This window comes from Salvelinus fontinalis, chromosome 34 (assembly GCF_029448725.1).
Source record: "Salvelinus fontinalis isolate EN_2023a chromosome 34, ASM2944872v1, whole genome shotgun sequence".
NCBI classification, from domain to species: Eukaryota; Metazoa; Chordata; class Actinopteri; order Salmoniformes; family Salmonidae; genus Salvelinus; species Salvelinus fontinalis.
In genome coordinates this window covers 34049-58832 of record NC_074698.1, presented here as the reverse complement: position 1 = coordinate 58832, position 24784 = coordinate 34049, and the positions used below count along the sequence as shown (strand labels likewise).

At 43.1% G+C, this 24784-nt stretch overlaps 1 protein-coding gene across 3 annotated transcripts; it reads right to left on the bottom strand.

Moving 5' to 3' along the window:
• Positions 1–3135: 3135 nt before the first annotated feature.
• Positions 3136–19053, bottom strand: luc7l3 (LUC7-like 3 pre-mRNA splicing factor). Of its 3 annotated transcripts, XM_055896811.1 has the most exons (10): positions 18782–19052; positions 12747–12853; positions 12019–12163; positions 11792–11872; positions 9732–9836; positions 9399–9560; positions 8834–9159; positions 6366–6523; positions 5447–5682; positions 3136–3759 (listed from the first exon to the last, which is right to left on the bottom strand). In XM_055896811.1, exons 1-9 carry the CDS (start codon positions 18878–18880, stop codon positions 5480–5482), a joined length of 1386 nt encoding a protein of 461 aa, XP_055752786.1. In that variant the 5' UTR covers positions 18881–19052; the 3' UTR covers positions 3136–3759; positions 5447–5479. The 3 variants fall into 3 exon arrangements, with proteins under 3 accessions (XP_055752786.1, XP_055752785.1, XP_055752787.1); XM_055896810.1 differs by having other exon boundaries at positions 3136–5682; positions 18782–19053; XM_055896812.1 differs by having other exon boundaries at positions 3136–5682; positions 8834–9156; positions 18782–19053.
• Positions 19054–24784: the final 5731 nt, after the last annotated feature.

Here is a 24784-nt window from a genome sequence, read left to right as displayed (position 1 = left end):
TGACATGCAGGAAGGTTGAGGTGGGAGAAATAGCAGGCTATTGACTTACAGGAAGCTTGAGGTGGGAGGAATAGCAGGCTATTGACATACAGAAAGGTTGAGGTGGGAGGAATAGCAGGCTATTGACTTACAGGAAGGTTGAGGTGGGAGGAATAGCAGGCTATTGACTTACAGGAAGGTTGAGGTGGGAGGAATAGCAGGGTCCTAATGACATGCAGGAAGATTGAGGTGGGAGAAATAGCAGGCTATTGACTTACAGGAAGGTTAAGGTGGGCGAAATACCAGGGTCCTAATGACATGCAGAAAGGTTGAGGTGGGAGAAAGAGCAGGCTATTGACATACAGTAGTGTGTGTGTGACACTGGTCAAATGTCAGTGATTTTATTCTCAATGCTCCAGTGTGTGTGTAAATGACTGTGACACTCACTAGCAGACACACACACTCCCCTCTGGTGCTCTGGCACATCTAAAGCCTTTGGGGTGAAAGTGACACAGCGCAGTTACACACTGACCCCTGCTGCAAATATTGGGTAATACAACCAGCACATACACGACTACTTCAAACAGGAAGACAACACTAAGCATGAAGTTGCATTGGAGCCTCTGGTCTGGTAACACTCTTGTGACATCACATTTACATGTAGGCTGTTTTACAACAGCAATGCAATTTGGTCCATTACTTTATTCTGGAGAACAGTGATCTGACCACTAAAACAGAATTTAAATACTATTTACTCATACTCTGCCGAGGTTAAAGCATAGCAGTGAAACAAGTTGAAAGAGATACTGACGTTCCATTCCAAACTGCAGCACACCTGCTCTATTGTGCTGCAGCGAGGGAGAGTCAGCCAAAGCGTTTAACTCTGTGGACCAGGGCCAATGTAGTAGGGCCAGACTTCAGAACCTGTATGGAAGCTTTACCAAGACATTTCAGTCTTCAAATGTACAACCTTGGCCGGGACTCAATCCAAGCCACATCTGCAGTGTTTACCTAGAATACAATGCCTTTAAAAGGTGCATTGCATAAACCGTGGTTTATGAACTGACACAAAAAACACTTGATTCAACACAGAGTTTTTCATTTTAAATTATTATTCCAATTTCTTGCCACCAACAGAATATATATACACTGCTCAAAAAAATAAAGGGAACACTTAAACAACACAATGTAACTCCAAGTCAATCACACTTCTGTGAAATCAAACCGTCCACTTAGGAAGCAACACTGATTGACAATAAATTTCACATGCTGTTGTGCAAATGGAATAGACAAAAGGTGGAAATTATAGGCAATTAGCAAGACACCCCCAAAAAAGGAGTGATTCTGCAGGTGGTGACCACAGACCACTTCTCAGTTCCTATGCTTCCTGGCTGATGTTTTGGTCACTTTTGAATGCTGGCGGTGCTCTCACTCTAGTGGTAGCATGCGACGGAGTCTACAACCCACACAAGTGGTTCAGGTAGTGCAGTTCATCCAGGATGGCACATCAATGCGAGCTGTGGCAAAAAGGTTTGCTGTGTCTGTCAGCGTAGTGTCCAGAGCATGGAGGCGCTACCAGGAGACAGGCCAGTACATCAGGAGACGTGGAGGAGGCCGTAGGAGGGCGACAACCCAGCAGCAGGACAGCTGTCCGTCCTGTCTCCCTGTAGCACCGTCTTAGGTGTCTCACAGTACGGACATTGCAATTCATTGCCCTGGCCACATCTGCAGTCCGCATGCCTCCTTGCAGCATGCCTAAGGCACGTTCACACAGATGAGCAGGGACCCTGGGCATCTTTCTTTTGGTGTTTTTCAGAATCAGTAGAAAGGCCTCTTTAGTGTCCTAAGTTTTCATAACTGACCTTAATTGCCTACCTTCTGTAAGCTGTTAGTGTCTTAACGACCGTTCCACAGGTGCATGTTCATTAATTGTTTATGGTTAATTGAACAAGCATGGGAAAGTGTTTAAACCCTTTACAATGAAGATATGTTAAGTTATTTGGATTTTTACAAATTTTCTTTGAAAGTCAGGATCCTGAAAAAGGGACGTTTCTTTTTTTGCTGAGTTTATGATTCCGGCCCTTGTCTCTGTGATTACACTATCATTTAACACTGATAGCAATGGTTTTATCAGGTATGGTTTTGAAATGTTTCATCAAATATTCTTAATTGCTAATACTTTATAGCCTGCAGGTCACTTGGTTAGGGAAACCTTTTGGCTCTAATCACGATTTATCATCAGTCGAGCTAAGACGTTCCTTCTGAACACAAGACCCGGCCTGGGAAAATTCCAAGCCCTAGGAAAACTCCAAGCCCTAGACCCAATTCCCCTCTGGAAGAGGCAGGTGCAGTCTACACCCAGTACAATCACTTAGACCGTGGCACTAATCCTAAAGCATTTGGCTGGGCTCCAATGCTCACTCAGACCAGCCACAGGAGGCAGGCACAAATCCAGCCTGTACACTGACCCCACCAGCCTTAATTATTAATTACACTGCTCTGATCAGGTCTGGAAACACCCGCTGCGTTGTCTAATTGCCTGCTGGGTTGACAAGGTCAGTTCTGAGACTGAAAAGCCGAAATCACACTAATAAAAAAGGCGCGACTAAGCCAAGCCAAACTGTAGGCTACTGGGCTGCCTGGTTACGCATTCACTATAGTTGCTGGAACCGTGCTGGAAAGGAGTGTGAAAAGACAATATCTGAGCCAGCACAGTGGGGTTCATGACGGCCCTAAAGTGTGATCCAGGGAAGAGCGAGAGGGTGGTAAGGCATCCTTATTAGGACCATAATCAGACCAAACACCCTCAGTTATCTAGCTCCTATCTTGATGCTGGATGGTAGACAGGGAATACCAAGTCAGTTGCTTAAACACTGCGCCACCTGCTGCCCCAAAAAGACTGAGAGCAAGTGAAAGAGAAAGATGGAGTGAGTCAGCTACCGTTGATTAATGAAAATCTCTGGGTTTTATACAGGGCCAGTGGGGCTCATCCTCGGAAGTAGATTCTAATGAGCCGGGGTCTGTATTCACCAAGCATCTCAGAGTAGAAATGCTGATTTGCTGGAACTGATCCTGACCTCTTATTTAGGACTTAAAAAGGCTAAATTGACCCTAAATCAGCACTCCTAACACAAGAGTCAAACAAATCCACAGACATCATTCAAGCTCTCTTTTTATTGATCAAGATGAACAAGTTTTAAAATCAAAACAAAAAAAGCTCAATTAAATCTCACTATATTTTACAGTAAGGGGCTAGAGAGATCAGTCAGTGGGTATGAGATCTGGTGGGTGGGAAGGAGAGAGAAGAGAGAGATGCTCCTGACTAACATTGTACAAACACTTCTCGAACTGATATTACAACTAATTTTCCCCAAAAAAGTCAAATCGTGGAAACCTGACATTACAAACCAAAACAATTTACTTGTCATAAAAACTGCATGAGAAACAGAACATAGATAAAAGCCTTAATGTATCATTCAGCCTCAGCAGCTACTAGACAAGGTCCTTTATTTCAGAAACGATGAAGGAAAGAAATACAACGTAAAACTGAATGAAGAATGTCTGGTCCTGCGCTAAAAATGTGATCTTCAAAAAACAAAAACAGGAGGACAACAGAGGGCACCTTTACACACGTGTCTTTTGTTGTGATGTAGATGTCACAGTTGTTTTAATAAGCCACTACATCTGTGGTTCACCTTGTTTTAAGCAGCGCAGAGACAGGTTCAGGGTGGAGCGACAGGTGGTCTTCAGATCTTCCTCCTCCAGATTTCCCAGCGTCCCCTGGGGTGCACAAACGGTCAAAGAGGTGACACATTAGCAAAGATCCTGGTAACACAGCTTGTAGCAGCCACAAGCTGTTATCAACTATACATACAGATATTTCTCATTAATAGAAATCCCCATACAGACATGTCACAGAGGAATGGTAACTAATCTAACGAACTGGAAAATAAACTAAAACTAACACTTGCAAACGTTGGGGAAAACTAAATTGCATTTTTGGAGCAGGGATCATCCTGGCATTTTGTGGACGTTTCTCCAACAGCTCTTTAATGTTAGTGGACATTAGCTGACGATGGCCGCCCTGCTCTTCACACTCAGTTTGGGACACAGTATAAGGCAATAGAACTCAACTTTAAAAGTTTTAACCATCCTATTTTGAGATTATGGAACCTGCTTGATATCCCCTTTACCATAAAATGAACTGTAGACAAACCTAAACTGAGGAATGTTAGTTGGATGATATCGATATAAGCATCGATATCAAACATGGGTCAAAATTAAGTGTTTTCACTCAACAGCATGTAAATAATATAAATTGATACACTTTCAAAGTCAATGAAGTCTTGAAAGGCAGGTTCACATCAAATCTAATTAAACTAGACAGCTGGAGGATATCAAACAAGTTGACATGTACCTCTTATCATCACTTCCTGATAAATACTGCACAAAAACACCTTTAAAAGATGAAAAAAACAAAGGAGAAACAAAAACAATACACATCAAGCTTTAGTCATGATAAAGAGCAGTAGGCTCACAGGTAACAGCATTCAGTAGAAATGGATGTGGGTAGAGAAAGGAGTACCTGGGTGAGTACCTGAATAGTTTGACAGTTTGATCCTTGAGGGTTTATTAATTTGCCTTTTTCTTTCATGAGGTCGCTCACTCACTCAACACCAACGCTGTGTGAGGTATGGAAGTCAGCTGCAATCATTCATTAACCCCTACCCTTCCATCATCAGCCCAATGCTAACCAACACACTGTGTTACAATACAATGCATATCAGAGAACAGAGGGCTGTATATAGAACACAATATCCATGGCAGTGGGAGAAAAAAATGGTTTTAGACTGTGCATTCAGTAGGTCAAAGAAATAGTACGGATCCTTCCATATATAGCTTCACTTTACTTTTAAAAGTATCTGTAAAATGCAGTGTGTCTATGTGTGGATACATGTCCACATATCTAGACAGTCACTTTAATACGTTCAATATAGGCTATGAAAATCGACAAATGAAAAGACATGGTTACTGCCACCATCACTGCAGAGAAAAAATATATACAAGAGGCAATACAGGCAGAAAGAAATGCTTGGATTTAAATTTGGAAGAGATTTTTGTCCAATAGACAAAATAGAGATATATAATATGTATGCATGTATATAACCGATACAAAACGAGGGGTACCTCCAGGTATGTTTTTCAGGGCTACACTGGTCTTTCCCTCTGGACTTTGTGACCTCTGTTTCTACCTTCTTCTCTCATCATCGGTCTAGCTCCATCTTCAGTGCATACTTACGATGCACTATATCCAAAACAACAGGATAAAGATACAACATACAAATCAAAGGCAATAGAACTGAAAGTAAACGGGGGGAGAGGAGAACAGGAGGGGGAGGTTTGAGAGGGAAGATGGGGGAGGGGTGTGTGTTTTGAGAGCCAGGATGACGGGGGAGGGCGCACTTACCTGAGCCTGATCTGAGGTCCTATCAGATCAGTTTTAATTGGACTGAGTGTCACCTTCAGAATGGAGGTCGTCTTGAGCAGCCCCGTTGACCCTGGCCAGAAGGGCCAGGCCCAGAGTGGAGGCAGGAGCCTCAGCCTCCACAGGCCCAGGCTTGGCCACGTCAGAGGAAGGCTTGTCTTCCTTTAACACCTCGTCCTTCTTGGAGCTGCTCCTCCTCTCCTCCGGCTCCTTACGCTCTGGGAGGGATGGAGGTAGGAAACAGAGTCATGACAAAGACTTGTAGAGTAGGACACACTTCAGATCACACTTGTGAATTCAGTAGGGACCATTATGGTCCAAATGTTGTTGCATCACCAGCTCAATCACAAGTGTGGAGTCACTAAACCAAACAGTGTAAAAAAGTATATTTTATACATTTTAGTGATGGAAACCACTTTCAGTGTAAACTTAAACGACAAACCAGATATAAAGTATTTAGAATAAATAATGGAAAATATATATTTTTTTAATTATAGATTTTGAGATCTAACAATCACCAAAAGAAAAGCTAGACAGTTGAGGAGAATTGAACAAAAAGATGAATTTAGCAGTATTGATTTTATGTTTGAGTAAAAGAACACAGCATTAGCCATGGCAAGATGAATAGAATTGCAGGAAATTAGCTTTAAATCAAACATTTTCTCACAGCTCAATGGGGAAATTTGTATAACTAATCAATTCACTTAAATTCAAACATTTATCTACACCGCCTCTAAAATTCAACCACGCCGACAGATGGACCGCGCCCATTGCCACGCCCACCACCTAAGCCCCTTTTAGATTCAGAGAAAAAACCTGCTATTGCTGCAAGAAACCTGCAAGATCTGAGTTGTGATTATTCTAAATGTGTTTGAATGTGCCAACCTGTCCCATGTCTCACCTTTGTCTCTGGACGTCCTGTCCTTGTCCCGGCTGCGGCTCCGGTGGCGGTGAGACTTGCGCTCTGAGCTGCGGGACTTCTTCCTCTCCCGGCTGCGGGAGCGGCGTTTCCTGTCCGAACGCTCCCGGCTGCGCCGCCTCTCCCGGTCCCTGTCCCGGCTTGTGTGGAAAAACACCGGACACAGGAACATGTTAATCCATTACAGACTCAAGAGCAGAGCAGTGGAACTTTCAACAAGAGATTTTCACAAACACATGAACTGTGATCCCTGATTAACATTATAGGGCCAGGCAGAGCTGTACTGGGCTGATTAACCCCCTAAGGTCGATGTCCGCACCCCGCGGAAAACTATTTACAATAATATCTCCATCAAAATATTTCAGATTAAGGTAAAAATATTTTGGTTTTGCAATGGATGTGTCTCAATCCACTGCATCCGCCTACGTAACACTTCCGCATCTGCGGTGAAAGAGCTAGAGCGGTGTTTGTCAGACCATGAGACATCCCGAAAAATCGGTCTTCTCACAGAATCATCTGTAGCGTCCGAACTATTATGAACCCTCTATGGAAAGATGAGACTGGCATGAACACGGTGTTCTCCGTTTTGCTCTACGATCCCCACAAGCGTCTTGGGACTCATCAGAAGTCATTACAGCCAATCTGCCGACTTCTGTCTGTAGCGTCCAAACAGTTTGGGCTACACACTAATATGTGAAGGTGAGACTCTCAGGAACATGTCTGTTGTTCTGCTCTAAGACGCCCACAGGCCTCAAGACTGGTCTTATGGAAATATATATGGAGACTGTTAATTGGCAAAAATATGGGGTTAAATACATGTTTCAAAATAAAATTATCTGTCAGATGTAGGACAGACACTTCAGAACAAACTTCCTTTAGATGTCTTTTTGGGACTATTTGTTGTTCCATGTAATGAATCTGTTATTCAATGCGTTTGTATAGGCTAATAGCAGTAAGGCCCAAAAATGTTTAAATCAAATACGTTTAACATTAAAAAAAAGTGTGATACAAGGGGTCTTAAAATACCAGATCAAATAGCAAAATGATCTTTGGTATGACCTTAACACAATTCCTTATCGCTTAGTAGACCCCCTCCCCCGGCTTAGACTCTTATGGGTTAAGCATCCACCAAAGTTGCTGGGACCGTGCGGGAAAAGACCATTTGAAAGGAAAATGAACGAGCCAGCACAATACAGTTGGGGGTCGGCCTATAGTGTGAATCAGCCATACACTACTAGTCTACGTGCCATACACTACTAGTCTACGTGCCATACACTACTAGTCTACGTGCCATACACTACTAGTCTACGTGCCATACACTACTAGTCTACGTGCCATACACTACTAGTCTACGTGCCATACACTACTAGTCTACGTGCCATACACTACTAGTCTACGTGCCATACACTACTAGTCTACGTGCCATACACTACTAGTCTACGTGCCATACACTACTAGTCTACGTGCCATACACTACTAGTCTACGTGCCATACACTACTAGTCTACGTGCCATATACTACTAGTCTACGTGCCATACACTACTAGTCTACGTGCCATACACTACTAGTCTACGTGCCATACACTACTAGTCTACGTGCCATACACTACTAGTCTACGTGCCATACACTACTAGTCTACGTGCCATATACTACTAGTCTACGTGCCATACACTACTAGTCTACGTGCCATACACTACTAGTCTACGTGCCATACACTACTAGTCTACGTGCCATACACTACTAGTCTACGTGCCATATACTACTAGTCTACGTGCCATACACTACTAGTCTACGTGCCATACACTACTAGTCTACGTGCCATACACTACTAGTCTACGTGCCATACACTACTAGTCTACGTGCCATATACTACTAGTCTACGTGCCATACACTACTAGTCTACGTGCCATACACTACTAGTCTACGTGCCATATACTACTAGTCTACGTGCCATACAGTACTAGTCTACGTGCCATACACTACTAGTCTACGTGCCATACACTACTAGTCTACGTGCCATACACTACTAGTCTACGTGCCATATACTACTAGTCTACGTGCCATACACTACTAGTCTACGTGCCATACACTACTAGTCTACGTGCCATATACTACTAGTCTACGTGCCATATACTACTAGTCTACGTGCCATATACTACTAGTCTACGTGCCATACACTACTAGTCTACGTGCCATACACTACTAGTCTACGTGCCATACACTACTAGTCTACGTGCCATACACTACTAGTCTACGTGCCATATACTACTAGTCTACGTGCCATACACTACTAGTCTACGTGCCATACACTACTAGTCTACGTGCCATATACTACTAGTCTACGTGCCATACAGTACTAGTCTACGTGCCATACACTACTAGTCTACGTGCCATATACTACTAGTCTACGTGCCATACAGTACTAGTCTACGTGCCATACACTACAGTACCTGCTACGTTTGCGCTCCCTCTCCTTGCTCCTGGACCGCCGGCGTTCCCGGGAACGACTCTTCTTACGGTCCGACGCTCGGCTGGAGTGGCGGCTGTTCGAGTGGCTCCTCCTTCCTCTCTTCTCCCTCTCTCGCTCCCGCTCCTTCACTCGCTCCCTCTCTTTCTCCTTCTCCTTTTCACGCTCTTTCTCCTTCTCCTTCTCTTTCTCCTCCTCTTCGAACTTGCGCTTAGTCTCCCTCTCCTCCCTCTCACGCTCCCAGTCCTTGCTTTCTAGCTCTCCTTTGTCTTCTCCGGCGGGGTCTTCGGATCGCCGATTTAACTTCTCCTTAACAGAAAATCATTCATTCATGACTTACCACCAACAATTCAATTATATGACTGAATGTTTTTCTGCATCAGCAATATCAACATACTGGTCTTTCAAAACAGCAACAGTCAAAATGATAAAATGATACTTCCTTTTCATGGGTATTAAAGCATACAGTACAACAAATTACATATATGGAATCTTGACAAACAAACATTGACTTGGGAGTGAACAATCCTTCAAACCTAAGGACTTACCTTGAGCTCCTCCACAGTGGACTTGATCTTGGCGTAGCCCATGTGCTGCTTGCCCATCAGGTGGTCATCCACCCGGGACTGGGCGTCTCCCACAATGAGGAATGCCCCGCACACCTCACACACCTCCATCTGTTTCTCCTGGGCCGCAAAGGTCTCAATCGTCTGGAATCAATCAGGATGACTTTTAGTTTTACAAGTACAGCGCTTTCAACCAAAAAATGTCTCATCCTCAGGTTTAATTCACGGTATTGAATTCATACAAAAGGCTTACTAAATAGACAACGGAGTTGATCTCAATGCTGATGGAGTGAGAAAGAACTGGGAGTAACTCACAGAGGGGGTGGAGCTGAGCAGCTCTCTCTCATCCTTTAGCTGTTCCACAAGTTTCATCATCCCCTGGGCCTCCTCCACTCTGCCCTCAGAGCCCAACTCCTCGATCTGTACACAGCACATACAAACGGAAACTTTGTTGACATAGAAAACAACTTACTCACTCCAGAGTATGTGTCCTGCATGAATGTAGGTCTTCACATGACGGATGCATGTACACTACAGTTCAAAAGTTTGGGGTCACTTAGAAATGTCCTTGTTTTTGAAAGAAAAAATAAAAGCAAACCATGTCTACAATATATTTGACCAATTTTATGTAATTTTAATGGACAAAAATGTGGTTGTCTTTCAAAAACAAGGACCCCAAACTTTTGAACGGTAGTGTAGGGTCCATGTACATTTGAAGTCGGAAGTTTACATACACCTTAGCCAAATACATTTAAACTCTGTTTTTCACAATTACTGACATTTAATCCTAGTAAACGTTCCCTGTCTTAGGTCAGTTAGGATCACCACTTTATTTTAAGAATGTGAAATGTCAGAATAATAAGAGAGAGAATTATTTATTTCAGCACATATTTCTTTCATCACATTCCCAGTGGGTCAGAAGTTTAGATGCTACCAAATACTAATTGAGTGTATTGCCTTTAAATTGTTTAACTTGGGTCAAACGTTGCAGGTAGCCTTCCACAAGCTTCCCACAATAAGTTGGGTGAATTTTGGCCCATTCCTCCTGACAGAGCTGGTGTAACTGAGTCAGGTTTGTAGGCCTCCGTGCTCACACGCTTTTTCGGTTATGCACACAAATTATCTATAGGATTGAGGTCAGGGCATTGTGATGGCCATTCCAATACCTTGACTTTGTTGTCCTTAAGCCATTCTGCCACGACTTTGGAAGTATGCTTGGGGTCATTGTCCATTTGAAAAGACCCATTTGCGACCAAGCTTTAACTTCCTGACTGATGTCTTGAGATGTGGATATATTGAAGCAACATCATTTTTCTGCCTCATGATGCCATCTATTTTGTGAAGTGCACCAGTCCCTCCTGCAGCAAAGCACCCACACAACGCTGCCACCCCCATGCTTCAAGGTTGGGATGGTGTTCTTTGGCTTGCAAGCCTCCCCCTTTTCCTCCAAACATAACAGTCATTATGGCCAAAGAGTTCTATTTTTGTTTCATCAGACCAGAGGACATTTCTCCAAAAAGTAAGATCCTTGTCACCATGTGCAGTTGCAAACCGTAGTCTGCCTTTTTTATGGGGTTTTTGGAGCAGTGGCTTCTTCCTTGCTGAGCAGCCTTTCAGGTTATGTCGATATAGGACTTGTCTGACTGTGGATATAGATACTTTTGTACACGTTACCTGCAGCATCTTCACAACTTCCTGTGCTGATGTTCTGGGATTGATTTGCACCAAAGTACGTTCATCTCTAGGAGACAGAACGCGTCTCCTTCCTGAGCGGTATGACAGCTGCGTGGTCCCATGTTTATAGTTGCGTACTATTGTTTGTACAGATGAACATGGTACCTTCAGGCGTTTGGAAATTGCTCCCATGGATGAACCAGACTTGTGAAGGTCTACAATTCTTTTTCTGAGGTCTTGGCTGATGTCTTTTGATTTTCCCATGATGTCAAGCAATAAGGCACTGAGTTTGAAGGTAGGCCTTGAAATACATCCACAGGTATACCTCCAATTGACTCAAATGATGTCAATTAGCTTATCAGAAGCTTCTAAAGCCATGACACCATTTTCTGGAATTTTCCAAGCTGTTTAAAGGCACAGTCAACTTAGTGTATGTAAACCTCTGACCCACTGGAATTGTGATACAGTGAATTATAAGTGAAATAATCTGTCTGTAAACAATTGTTGGAAAAATGACTTGTGTCATGCACAAAGTAGATGTCCTAACCGACTTCCCAAAACTATAGTTTGTTAACAAGAAATTTGTGGAGTGGCTGAAAAACAAATTTTGACTACAACCTAAGTGTATGTAAACTTCTGACTTCAACTGTAATTGTGTTCGATGGTAGAATGTAATGTTTTGGTAAACCCAGGCAGCTCACCTGCATGACTAGGTCCTCGATCTTCTCTGTCAGGACTGTAGCTTTCTCCTCGTTCTTCCCCACAGGACCACCAGGCCCCTGCTGGAGAAAGAGAAGGTCCAGTCAGCATAATCTAACAACATTGATTAACATGACAAACCGATTACAAGGGTTGGCTTGTTGAGTTCTGTGTTCTCTATAGCGGCGACCTATGGGCATTGACTGAGTAAATCTTTATGTATTCTTACTCCTGCGGCCTGCTGGGCCTGCGACAGGGCCAGACGGGCGTGGCCCCTGCGGATCCTCCTCTCCACCTCGGCCAGGAGAGACTGCAGGTAGCGCAGGAAGTCCCTCTCATAGCCCTCCTTCATGAACCGGGAGCTCTTCTCATACCTGGTGCACATAGGGATGAAAAGGGAGTTATTCACCTGTTATACGCTATAGACATGTGATATTAGTTTAACAGCAGCCCTTAGTCATGGTATATTGTCCATATACCACACTCCCCAGGCCTTATTGCTTAAATATACCACAGGTATAATACAAAATTACCTGTTTACTTTTCTAATTAAATTGGTAACCAGTTTATAATAGCAATAAGGCCTGAGGGGGTATGGTATATGGCCAATATAACATTCATAACCAGTTTATAATAGCAATAAGGCCTGAGGGGGTGTGGTATATGGCCAATATAACATTCATAACCAGTGTATAATTGCAATACGGCCTGAGGGGGTGTGGTATATGGCCAATATAACATTCATAACCAGTTTATAATAGCAATAAGGCCTGAGGGGGTGTGGTATATGGCCAATATACCATGGCACGGGCTGTATCCAGGAACTCTGCGTTGTGTCGTCCATAAGAACAGACGTAAGACTTGCTATATTCACAATATGCCACACCCCCTCGGGCCTTATTGCTTAATTATAACACAAACAACAAAAAGTGATGGGGTGGAAAAGGTCAAACTTACATTTTCCTAAGGTTTTCATCGTGGATTTTTTCACAGGGACCCAAGTCAGACCGGGTGTTTGTGAATAATTCTGCAGGGCAGAATCCACAGAGATAGTACTTACAGGTCTGCAAGGGAAGGGAGAAAAGATGAGCCACGTCATTAGTGAGCCAACAGTTGCATGATTTTAGGAAATACTGAAGCTACAAAACCCAAAACCTCTTCAATGCCGGGCCTGACAAAAATGTTGCTTGCAAACTGGTTGCGAAATGCAACATGGATCTTCTATCAAACATCCATCTTCAAACATTGATTAGCCTAATCCCATTGATGAACAAGATTAGTAGCTAGTGACCTTTGCTTTGGTAATAATGCCAATTCTAATCTTTTTAGAGGTAACCATTTGGCCCATTATACACACATACAGTGCGTTCGGAAAGTACTCAGACCCCTTCACTTTTTTCACATTTTGTAACGTTACAGCCTTATTCTAAAATGGATTAAATGAACAGAAAATCCTCTCAATCTACACACAATACCACAATGACAAAGCAAAAACAGGTTTAGAAAATGTTGCATAAAAATACACAAAAAACAGAAATACCTTATTTAAATAAGTATTCAGACCCTTCGCTATGAGACAAAAAATTGAGCTCAGTTGCATCCGGTTTCCATTGATCATCTGTGAGCTGTTTCTACAATGTGATTGGAGTCCACCTGTGGTAAATTCAATTAATTGGACATGATTTGGATAAGCACACAGCTGTCTATATAAGGTCCCACAGTTGACAGTGCATTTCAGAGCAAAAACCAAGCCAGGAGGTCAAAGGAATTGTCCGTAGAGCTCCGGGACAGGAGTGTCGAGGCACAGATCTGGGGAAGTGTACCAAAAAATGTCTGCAGCATTGAAGGTCCCCAAGAACAGTGGCCTCCATTCTTAAATGGATGAAGTCTGGAACCACCAAGACTCTTCCTAGAGCTGGCCGCTGAGGCCAAACTGAGCAGTCGGGGGAGAAGGGCCTTGGTCAGGGAGGTGTCCAATAACCGGATGGTCACCGACAGAGCTCCAGAGTTCCTTCCAGGCCAACCATCTCTACAGCACTCCACCAATCAGGCCTTTATGATAGAGTGGCCAGACGAAAGCCACTCCACAGTAAAAGACACATGACAACCCGTTTGGAGTTTGCTAAAAGGTACCTAAAGGACTCATACTGATGTAACGATATGACATTTTTGGCTGACACCAATATCCGATATTTTCCGTGTCAAATAAAACAATACCGATAACAGACACTTTAAAAATGTTGTAGGCTTTTAAGCATTCTAGTACAGTTAAATAGTTAGCACACACATGGACGCAGCGGTCTAAGGCACTGCATCTCAGTGCAAGAGGCGTCACTACAGTCCCTGGTTCGAATCCAGGCTGTATCACATCCGGCCGTGATTGGGAGTCCCATAGAGCAGCGCACAGTTGGCACAGCGTCGTCCGGGTTTGGCCGGGGTAGGCCGTCATTGTAAATAAGAATTTGTTCTTAACTGACTTGCCTAGTTCAATAAAGGTTACACACACATACCATAATTATATTGTTGGCATTTACGTATGCCCCCACTACCAGTAAAACATCATCAAAAAAATATATTTCACTTACTTGCTGTGCTGTTTCGTCGTTAATTTCTTCAGTTGTTTCATTCTCAACCAGGATTTCTATGGAACGCCGTTTGGGTCTTTACGTGTCAAAAAAGATAAGTGTCAAATAACACTATTTGACGTGTCAAATAAGCTTGTTGACCAATCAGCATCTGAATATGACTAATAATTTAACGGGTTCATAAATTTTTTGCATAGTTTTTACACATTGATTACTCTATCACTCGTATTTCATATGTCATAACGATTCATCCATACGCATGCTATGAGCACTGGTAAATATTTATTGCGCATCTACAGTGCTGGACAATTAAAAATAAGACAGTTCTTACTTGATTAATGGTGGTCGGACCCATCTATGTGATTCTAGCCACAATAAGGATTAGGCACAATAGTTGAATTTGAGGTTAGCCTTCAAATAAAAATATGGCATAATTTTACTATTGTTTTCATTTGAATCACTTTCAATTGCATACTTTTATTTTGAAGGCATACTGCAAATTCCACTCGTGTGCCTAATCCTTATTGTAGCTAGCTTCACAACACATTCCGGTCAAGCCTTACTGAAGCTAGCTGGCTGCTTACAATGTTAGCTTTGGCAACAGGGTTAAGCAGTTGGCTGGCTATTTCCTTTCTTCATGAACTGATGTTCATTTTCAATAGGTGAACAACAAGTGGCAACCTAGCTAATACTTACAAGGATTCCTAAATCATTGCTAAGAATAATAAAAATGACCACAGTTTCTACTGGTCATTGTTTTCAGGCTGGATGTATTGGTACTAGCTAGGTACCCCAGAAGCTGCGGCCGAACAAATGATGCTTTATTACCAACGCGGTATTGTAAACACATCGTTCGTGGCCGGTGTTTGCAGACTCTTTTGTACTGCTTTGACTGTGTTACTGTATCTTTTTTGACACGCAAACACCCAAACGGTGTTCCATAGTAAACTCAGCAACAACAAAAAATGTTCTCTCACTGTCAACTGCGTTTATTTTCAGCAAACTTAACATGTGTAAATATTTGTATGAACATAAGCTTCAATTACTGAGACATAAACTGAACAAGTTCAAAAGACATGTGACTAACAGAAATTAAATAATGTGTCCCTGAACAAAGGGGGGGACATCCGCTGCATTAAGTACTGCAGTGCATCTCCTCCTCATGGACTGCACCATAATTGCGCGTTCTTGTTGTGAGATGTTACCCCGCCCTTCCACCAAGGGACCTGCAAGTTCCCGGACATTTCTGGGGGGAATGGCCCTAGCCCTCACACTCCGATCCAACAGGTCCCAGGCGTGCTCTTCGCTGGCCATGGCAGAACACTGACTTTGCTGTCTTGCAGGAAATCACGCACAGAATGAGCAGTATGGCTGGTGGCATTGCATTGCTGGAGGGTCATGTCAGGATGAGCATGCAGAAAGAGTACCACATAAGGGAGGAGGATGTCTTCCCTGTAATGCACAGCGTTGAGATTGCCTGCAATGACAACAAGCTCAGTCCGATGATGCTGTGACACACCGGCCCAGACCATGACGGACCCTCCACCTCCAAATTGATCCAGCTCAAGCGTACAGGCCTCGCTGTAACGCTCATTCCTTCGACGATAAACACGAATCCGACCATCACCCCTGGTGAGACAAAACCGCGACTCGCCAGTGAAGAGCACTTTTTGCCAGTCCTGTCTGGTCCAGCGACGGTGGGTTTGTGCCCATAGGCAATGTTGTTGCCTGTGATGTCTGGTGAGGACCTGCCTTACAACAGGCCTACAAGCCCTCAGTCCAGCCTCTCTCAGCCTATTGCGGACAGTCTGAGCACTGATGGAGGGATTGTGCGTTCCTGGTTTAACTCGGGCAATTGTTGCCATCTTGTACCTGTCCCGCAGGTGTGAAGTTTGGATGTACCGATCCTGTGCAGGTGTTGTTACACGTGGTCTGCCACTGCGAGGACGATCAACTGTCCGCCCTGTCTCCCTGTAGCGCTGTCTTAGGCGTCTCACAGTACGGACATTGCAATTTATTGCCCTGGCCACATCTGCAGTCCTCATGCCTCCTTGCAGCATGCCTAAGGCACGTTCACACAGATGAGCAGGGACCCTGGGCATCTTTCTGTGTGTTTTCAGAGTCAGTTCTCATAACTGACCTAATTGCCTACTGTCTGTAAGGTTTTAGTGTCTTAACAACCGTTCCACAGGAGCATCTTCATTAATTGTTTATGGTTCATTGAACAAGCATGGGAAACCGTGTTTAAACCCTTTACAATGAAGATCTGTGAAGTTATTTGGATTTTTACGAATTATCTTTGAAAGACAGGGTCCTGAAAAGGGGACGTTTCTTTTTTTGCTAAGTTTATGTATGTCGTGAAGCTAATAGCAGTGACGCTATTACTGTGTAACTCCAGTAGGACAACATCTGAAAAATAGCACACTTGGTAGTGTGTACCGGTGCTCAACCAGACGGCGAAAGCCAACATCCCCCACGACAGAGAACGGTTGATTGTCAAGGGCAATGAATTCCATTATCTTGGCTTTAATGGATTTTGCCTTTGAGTTGTCTCACTGAAAATGTCACAGCAGACATTGTGGGCTCGGTTAGGGATGCTGTGTTGCATAACATTTTACGTGGTGTCATTAATTCATTATGTTGTTATATAGATACGCACGGTAGCTTTGACATCGGTTTTTAAACATCGGTGTGAAACTATACATCGGGCGATACCGATATTGGCATTTTTAGCTAATATTGTCCAATTCCGATATGTTCACCGATATATTGTGCATCCCTAACTCAGACCATGAGAAACAAGATCCTCTGGTCTGATGAAATCTTTGGCCTGAATGCCAAGCGTCACGTCTGGGGGAAAGCAGGCACCGCTCAGTTTCAGAGCGCTCAGGACCTCAGACTGGGGCGAAGGTTCACCTTCCAACAGGACAACGACCCTAAGCACACAGCCAAGACGACGCAGGAGTGGCTTCAGGACAAGTTTCTGAATGTCCTTAAGTGGCCCAGCCAAAGCCCGGACTTGAACCCGATCAAACATCTCTGGAGAGACCTGAAAATAGCTGTGCAGTGAAGCTCTCCATCCAACCGGACAGCGCTTGAGAGGGTCTGCATTGAAGGGATTAACTCCCCAAATACAGGTTGTAGCATCATACCCAAGAAGACTTGAGGCTGTAATCGCTGCCAAAGGTGCATCAACAAAGTACTGGGCAAAGGGTCTGAATACTTTTTTTAAATTTAACTAGGCAAGTCAGTTAAGAACAAATTCTTATTTACAATGACGGCCTAGACGACGCTGGGCCAATTGTGCGCCGCCCTAAAGGACTCCCAATCACAGTCGGATGTAATACAGCCCGGATTCGAACCAGGGACTGTAATGACGCTTCTTGCACTGAGATGCGGTGCCTTAAACCGCTGCGCCACTCAGGAGCCCTGAATACTTGTGTAAATGTACGTTTTTTTTTATTGTTAATACATTTTCACAAAAATAAAAAATAAATGTATATTTTGGGGTATTGTGTGTAGATTGAGGGGGAAACAATTGCATCGATTTTAGAATAATGCTGTAATGTAACAATGTGGAAAAAGTAAAGGGGTCTGAATACTTTCCGAATGCACTGTAAGTTACATTACTTTTTAGATGGGTATATTGTTAGATATTACTGCACTGTTGGAGCTAGGAACACAAGTATTTCGCTACACCGCCAAAAACAGCTACTAAATATGTGTATGCGACCAATAAAATGTGATTTGACTCAAGACTCATGCAACTTGATTAACTAGCTAACGTTACATTGACAACGACATAGCATAAGGTTACTAAGCTTGCTAATGTCTAACTTTGAGCCAATACAAATGTCAATATTGACTGAAATTCGCAGCTAGCTAGTTTGTCTCCATTAGGGTTTCACATTATGTTGATGTCTGCAACTAACGTTAAAAGTACCCACTTGTTTTTATTTAGCAAACTAGCTAGCCCAGTTGTCAGTGGACCTGTCGCTAGCCGTCGTTAGCAAACTCGTATGTTGTCGTTGGCGAAGTTACTCATTATATAACATTATCTAGCTAGCTATAGTACAGGGCCAGTGTTGGTCGTTAGTTTAATGTTGAATGCGGATTCGTGGGTCAGGGGGTTGGGCCTGAGAAGAACATGCTGTCCTAAATTGTAGCTAACGCATTAACTTACCTAACTAACTAACACCCGACCCTAGCGGTCGTTAGTTTATAGCTAGTTAGGATACTGTTAGTTAGCGAGCATCATGTAGGTAGCCAGTTATTACGTTTACGCAAACACATCAATATCAACGTCAGTTTGCTAGCTACCTACCTATAAAACGACTCACTGAAAACAAGAACCGGACGAAATTGTTTCCAGCGAGCTGGCTAAAGCTAACAAAGTGGCTAACTTACGGTCTCGTGGTCCCAGCGTACGTTGCATCGTTTCTCGTCGGGGGCCAAGTTTCTGTCTCGACCCATCAACTCATCGAGTAACTGGGCTGCGGAAAGCATTTTGCCTCAAAACTGAAAGCAAAAAGCTATTGTATCTACTAAGTTAAACCATTTATTATTGCGCCAAAGAAATACAGACCCTAGTTATTTCAGACCAAAATGGCAGCCGTTCGCATTCAGCAACAGTCGCTACCCAATGTGCATCCGTGTGCGGAACCTGAAACCGCCGCTGTGTGAGAAATTACGCCACCCTCTGCTAGGATGTCCTGTAGCTCCACTCATGGTCCCCCAAAAGCCCTTGATCATCATGACTCCCACATAAGACTTATTGGGCGAAGGCGTATTCTGTATGGGGATTTACTAAGAGCCCTGACGCTTGGCTAAACATTAACTAGCATCGCTTGCAGTAAGGTTTTAGAAGCATAAGGATCTTATCTTTCATATCACCGATAAATTGTATATACTGAAATATGGCTGTGTGGGAACCTTAACCCTAACCCTATAAAGGTGTGTATCAATTTAACCTTTGTATATATATATGTATATATATATATAGATGTATAGATATATAGATATGGTTAGGGTTAAGGTTCCCACACCGCCATATTTCCATGTTTCAGTGATTGTTTAAAAGAGCAGATGGAAGACAGAGGCAGTGTTGGAGAGCATCAAAATGACTGCAGGCGACTGCCGACTGACTGATCTAAAATCACCTCGCATATTGATATCAAAATATTTACCCCTTATACTAACCTTGGTAGAGCTTCATACTGGAAGCTAAATAGCTCGTTATTAAATAATGATATAGTTAAGTTTGAGGTTAAAGATCTGCTTTCACACGTTTGGGAAAGGGCTTGTGAAGAAAAATCTTATTGCAACATCTGGGAGCTCTTTGATTTTGAGGTGTCCAAATACCTTAGAAAATATGGTAGTAATTTTGCTAAGACCACAAGAGCTGAGGAGGAAAAGGTTATCATTAAGATAACTTGCCTTTCTCAGAGGTCCCCAGCCAGCCTCTCGGGGGAGGAGAAGATGGAACTGATTGAGTTTCAAAATAAACTGGATAATATATATATAGATTAAATAAACTGGATAATATATAGAGATGAGTTCAACTGGATAATATATATAGATTAAATAAACTGGATAACATATAGAGATTAAATAAACTGGATAATATATATAGATTCAATAAACTGAATAATATATATAGATTAAATAAACTGGATAATATATAGATTAAATAAACTGGATAATATATATAGATTAAATCAACTGGATAATATATATAGATTAAATCAACTGGATAATATATATAGATTAAATCAACTGGATAATATATACAGATTAAATCAACTGGATAATATAGATTAAATAAACTGGATAATATATATTAAATAAACTGGATAATATATATAAATAAAATAAACTGGATAATATATAGAGATGAAATAAACTGGATAATATATAGAGATGAAATAAACTGGATAATATATATAGATTAAATAAACTGGATAATATATATAGATTAAAAGCAGAAGGAGCCTTTATTAGATGAAGCTGTTGAAGTTTCAACTGTTCTGCCTGCGGTTATGGAACCCTGACCTGTCCACCGGACGTGCTACCTGTCACAGACCTGCTGTTTTAAACTCTTAATGATCGGCTATGAAAAGCCAACTGACATGTATTCCTGATTATTATTTGACCATGCTGGTCATTTATGAACATTTTGAACATCTTGGCCATGTTCTGTTATAATCTCCACCCGGCACAGCCAGAAGAGGACTGGCCACCCCTCATAGCCTGGTTCCTCTCTAGGTTTCTTCCTAGGTTTTGGCCTTTCTAGGGAGTTTTTCCTAGCCGCCGTGCTTCTACACCTGCATTGCTTGCTGTTTGGGGTTTTAGGCTGGGTTTCTGTACAGCACTTCGAGATATTAGCTGATGTACGAAGGGCTATATAAAATAAACTTGATTTGATTTGATTGAGGGAGAACAGAATTCATCCTATTTCTTTAGACTTGAGAAATTTCACTCTACAAATAACACTATCCAAATAACACTATTTCTACAACAAGTCCGACGCACAAGACATTCTCCAAACACCCCACAGGGCCGACATCCCCGTTATTTGCAAGAGGAAGCGACGCAGGTACAGAGGACAAAGAGCTGGTCGCCAACGCCAACGTGCAATCATTGGACAATAAATTAGACGAGGTACGATCACGAATATCCTACCAACGGGACATCAAAAACTGTAATATCCTGTCGTGTCTTTGGCTATGCCGGATTAAGTGACATGACATGCTATTCTATAAAATCCTTTCTCTGTAATTAATATTACCTGATTGAGCTAATCATGCAAATGTAATTAACTAGAAAGTTGGGGCACCACGAAATAATATTTATAGAGCAGTTATCTTCAGAATAAACTCTTAAAGACCTAGTAATATTTTACATCAATAGCAGTCAATATTAATCGTCACCTTATTTCAGTCTCATCTGAAAGTTGTAAATTACATTTAATTTGGTTATCTTCACGAACCCTGGCTAACAAGTTGAATCAGCAATACAAAATTGGGCTTAATTGTTTATTTACTAAATACCTAGCTAATCACACAGAATTACATATACACAGAATGAACCATACATTGATTACAAATTACGTCATAAAGGAAAACGTCCCTAGCGGACGGAGCAGATATGACAGCTGGTTACACAAAGGAAAGGGGGTTGGGTTTGAGTGAAAGAGAGGGAAGACTGAGGAACAAAGGGAGAAGCTGTGCTATCGTAAATACAGTATCCTATGCATTCTAAATTACCGCCCATTTGGAAAAGGAAAATGCAATAAATATTTACTTTGAGCTGCGCTTCAATAGGTTGGTGGTAGATGGAAGGCCGTGTTGCCCAACAGAGTCCTTCGTCCTTTGAAGAGTGTCTCTGGTGGTGAACGGGAAACGTTGTAGTGTCGTCGTTGTGTGGTAGACAGGATACTCTGTCTGTCCTCTCCTAGCCCACGTTTACAGCAGCCGCTGCTAACTCAACGGCTAGGAGGTATCACTTCTGTAGCGAATAAGAGTTTAAAGTTCATACCATTCGCAACCAAAGCTCACGCTGAGGTTGGCTTCGTTCTGTAGTTATTATCTGAATCCTTCTGACATCGGACCGTCATCCTAATGTACCCGGAACAGGAGGTTACATTTTCGCCATATAGTGGAGGGAGAGAAGGGTGTGTTTCATAGTTTATAACTCGTGTCTCTTCACAGTGGCGGGCCACTGATTTAGCAGAGCCCTAACCTTATGAAAACCCAAATCTCTCATTTGGAAGCTAAAATTACATTTCATCTTTTCACAAATAATTTTATATTTAAACATTTGAATTGCACAACAATTCCATGTGAACCTGATAACTATAATGTGTAGACTTTCCCAGATACAGTTTATGTCGTCCTGTCATCAGTCATAATGTCTCAGCTGACAACCGAATTAACATCATATTCATTAAGTACCAATGCACATTTTCAACTAGTTCTATTACCGAAATATGGTTCCTTTCCCCCCACATGCTTGATGTTCCCAGACTCTCTATGTTTAACAAAGGTATTTATGGGGGGGGGGGGGTCATAAACCTTACCCACAGGCCAACGTCATGACAATCCTATGTTTCACGGAATCGTGGCTGAATGACGACATGGAAATTCAGCTAGTGGGATATACGCTGCACCGGCAAGATAGAACAGCACACTCCGGTAAAACGAGGGGTGACAGTCTGTGCATATTTGTAAACAACAGCTGGTGCATGAAATCTAAGGAAGTCTCTGGATTTTGCTCGCCTGAAGTAGAGTATATTGTGATAAATTGCAGGACACACTACTTGCCTAGAAAGTTTTCAGCTATACTTTTTGTGGCTGTTTATTTACCACCACAGACAGATGCTGGCACTAAGACTGCACTCTGTCAACTGTATAAGGAAATAAGGAAACAGGAAACCACTCACCCAGAGGCGGCGCTCCTAGTGGCCGGAGACTTTAATGCACGAAACTTAAATCAGTTCTACCAAATTTCTATCAACATGTTAAATATGCAACCAGAGGGGAAAAAAATATAGATCACCTGTACTCCACACACACGCCTCGCCCTCCATTTGGTAAATCCGACCACAACTCTATCCTCCTGATTCCTGCTTACAAGCAAAAATTAAAGCAGGAAGCACCAGTGACTCGGTCTCTAAAAAAGTGTTCATACGAAGCAGATGCTAAACTACATAACTGTTTTGCTATCACAGACTAGAACATGTTCCGGGATTCTTCCGATGGCATTGAGGAGTACACCACATCAGTCATTGGCTTTATCAATAAGTGCATTGAGGACGTCGTCCCCACAGTGACTGTATGTACATACCACAACCAGAAGCCATGGATTACAGGCAACATTCGCACTGAGCTAAAGGGTAGAGCTGCCGCTTTCAAGGTGCGGGACTCTAACCCGGAAGCTTACAAGAAGTCCTGCTATGCCCTGCGACGAACCATCAAACAGGCAAAGTGTCAATATGGGGCTAAGATTGAATCATACTACACCGGCTCCGACGCTCGTCTTATGTGGCAGGGCTTGCAAACTATTACAGACTACAAAGGGAAGCACAGCTACGAGCTGCCCAGTGACACAAGCCTACCAGACGAGCTAAATCACTTCTATGCTCGCTTCGAGGCAAGCAACACTGAGGTATGCATGAGAGCATCAGCTGTTCCGGACGACTGTGTGATCACCCTCTCTGTAGCCGATGTGAGTAACACCTTTAAACAGGTCAACATACACAAGGCTGCGGGGCCAGATGGATTACCAGGACCTGTGCTCCGGGCATGTGCTGACCAACTGGCAGCTGTCTTCACTGACATTTTCAACATGTCCCTGATTGAGTCTGTAATACCAACATGTTTCAAGCAGACCACCATAGTCCCTGTGCCCAAGAACACAAAAGCAACCTGCCTAAATGACTACAGACCCGTAGCACTCACATCCGTAGCCATGAAGTGCTTTGAAAGGTTGGTAATGGCTCACATCAACAACATTATCCCAGAAACCCTAGACCCACTTCAATTTGCATACCGCCAAAACAGATCCACAGATGCAATCTCTATTGCACTCCACACTGCCCTTTCCCACCTGGACAAAGGAAACACTTATGTGAGAATGCTATTCATTGACTACAGCTCAGCGTTCAACACCATGCTACCTTCAAAGCTCATCAATAAGCTAAGAATCCTGGGACTAAACACCTCCCTCTGCAACTGGATCCTGGACTTCCTGACGGGCCGCCGGCAGGTGGTCAGGATAGGTAACAACACATCTGCCACGCTGATCCTCAACACTGGAGCTCCACAGGGGTGCGTGCTCAGTCCCCTCCTGTACTCCCTGTTCACCCACGATTGCATGGCCAGGCACGACTCCAACACCATCATTAAGTTTGCAGACAACACAACAATGGTAGGCCTGATCACTGACAACGACGAGACAGCCTATAGGGAGGAGGTCAGAGACTTGGCCCGGTGGTGCCAGAATAACAACCTATCCCTCAACCTAAGAAAGGCTAAGGAGATGATTGTGGACTACAGGAAAAGGAGGACCGAGCACGCCCCCATTCTCATCGACGGGGCTGTAGTGAAGCAGGTTGAGAGCTTCAAGTTCCTTGGTGTCCACATCAACAACAAACTAGAATGGTCCAAACACACCAAGACAGTCATGAAGAGGGCACGACAAAGCCTATTTCCCCTCAGGAAACTAAAAAGATTTGGCATGGCTCCTCAGATCCTCAAAAGGTTCTACAGCTGCAACATCAAGAGCATCCTGACTGGTTGCATCACTGCCTGGTACGGCAATTGCTCTGCCTCTGACCGCAAGGCACTACAGAGGTTAATGCGTACTGCCCAGTACATCACTGGGGCTAAGCTGCCTGCCATCCAGGACCTC

Excerpts from the sequence above, each read along its gene's own strand:
- luc7l3 (XM_055896810.1), bottom strand. The coding sequence starts at position 18,880 with ATGCTTTCCGCAGCCCAGTTACTCGATGAGTTGATGGGTCGAGACAGA. Across the intron at positions 11,873-12,018 it reads AGGCCCAGCAGGCCGCAGGA|CAGGGGCCTGGTGGTCCTGT; the intron begins GTAAGAATACAT and ends CTCTTTCTCCAG. Across the intron at positions 5,683-6,365 it reads CAGGACGTCCAGAGACAAAG|AGCGTAAGGAGCCGGAGGAG; the intron begins GTGAGACATGGG and ends CATCCCTCCCAG.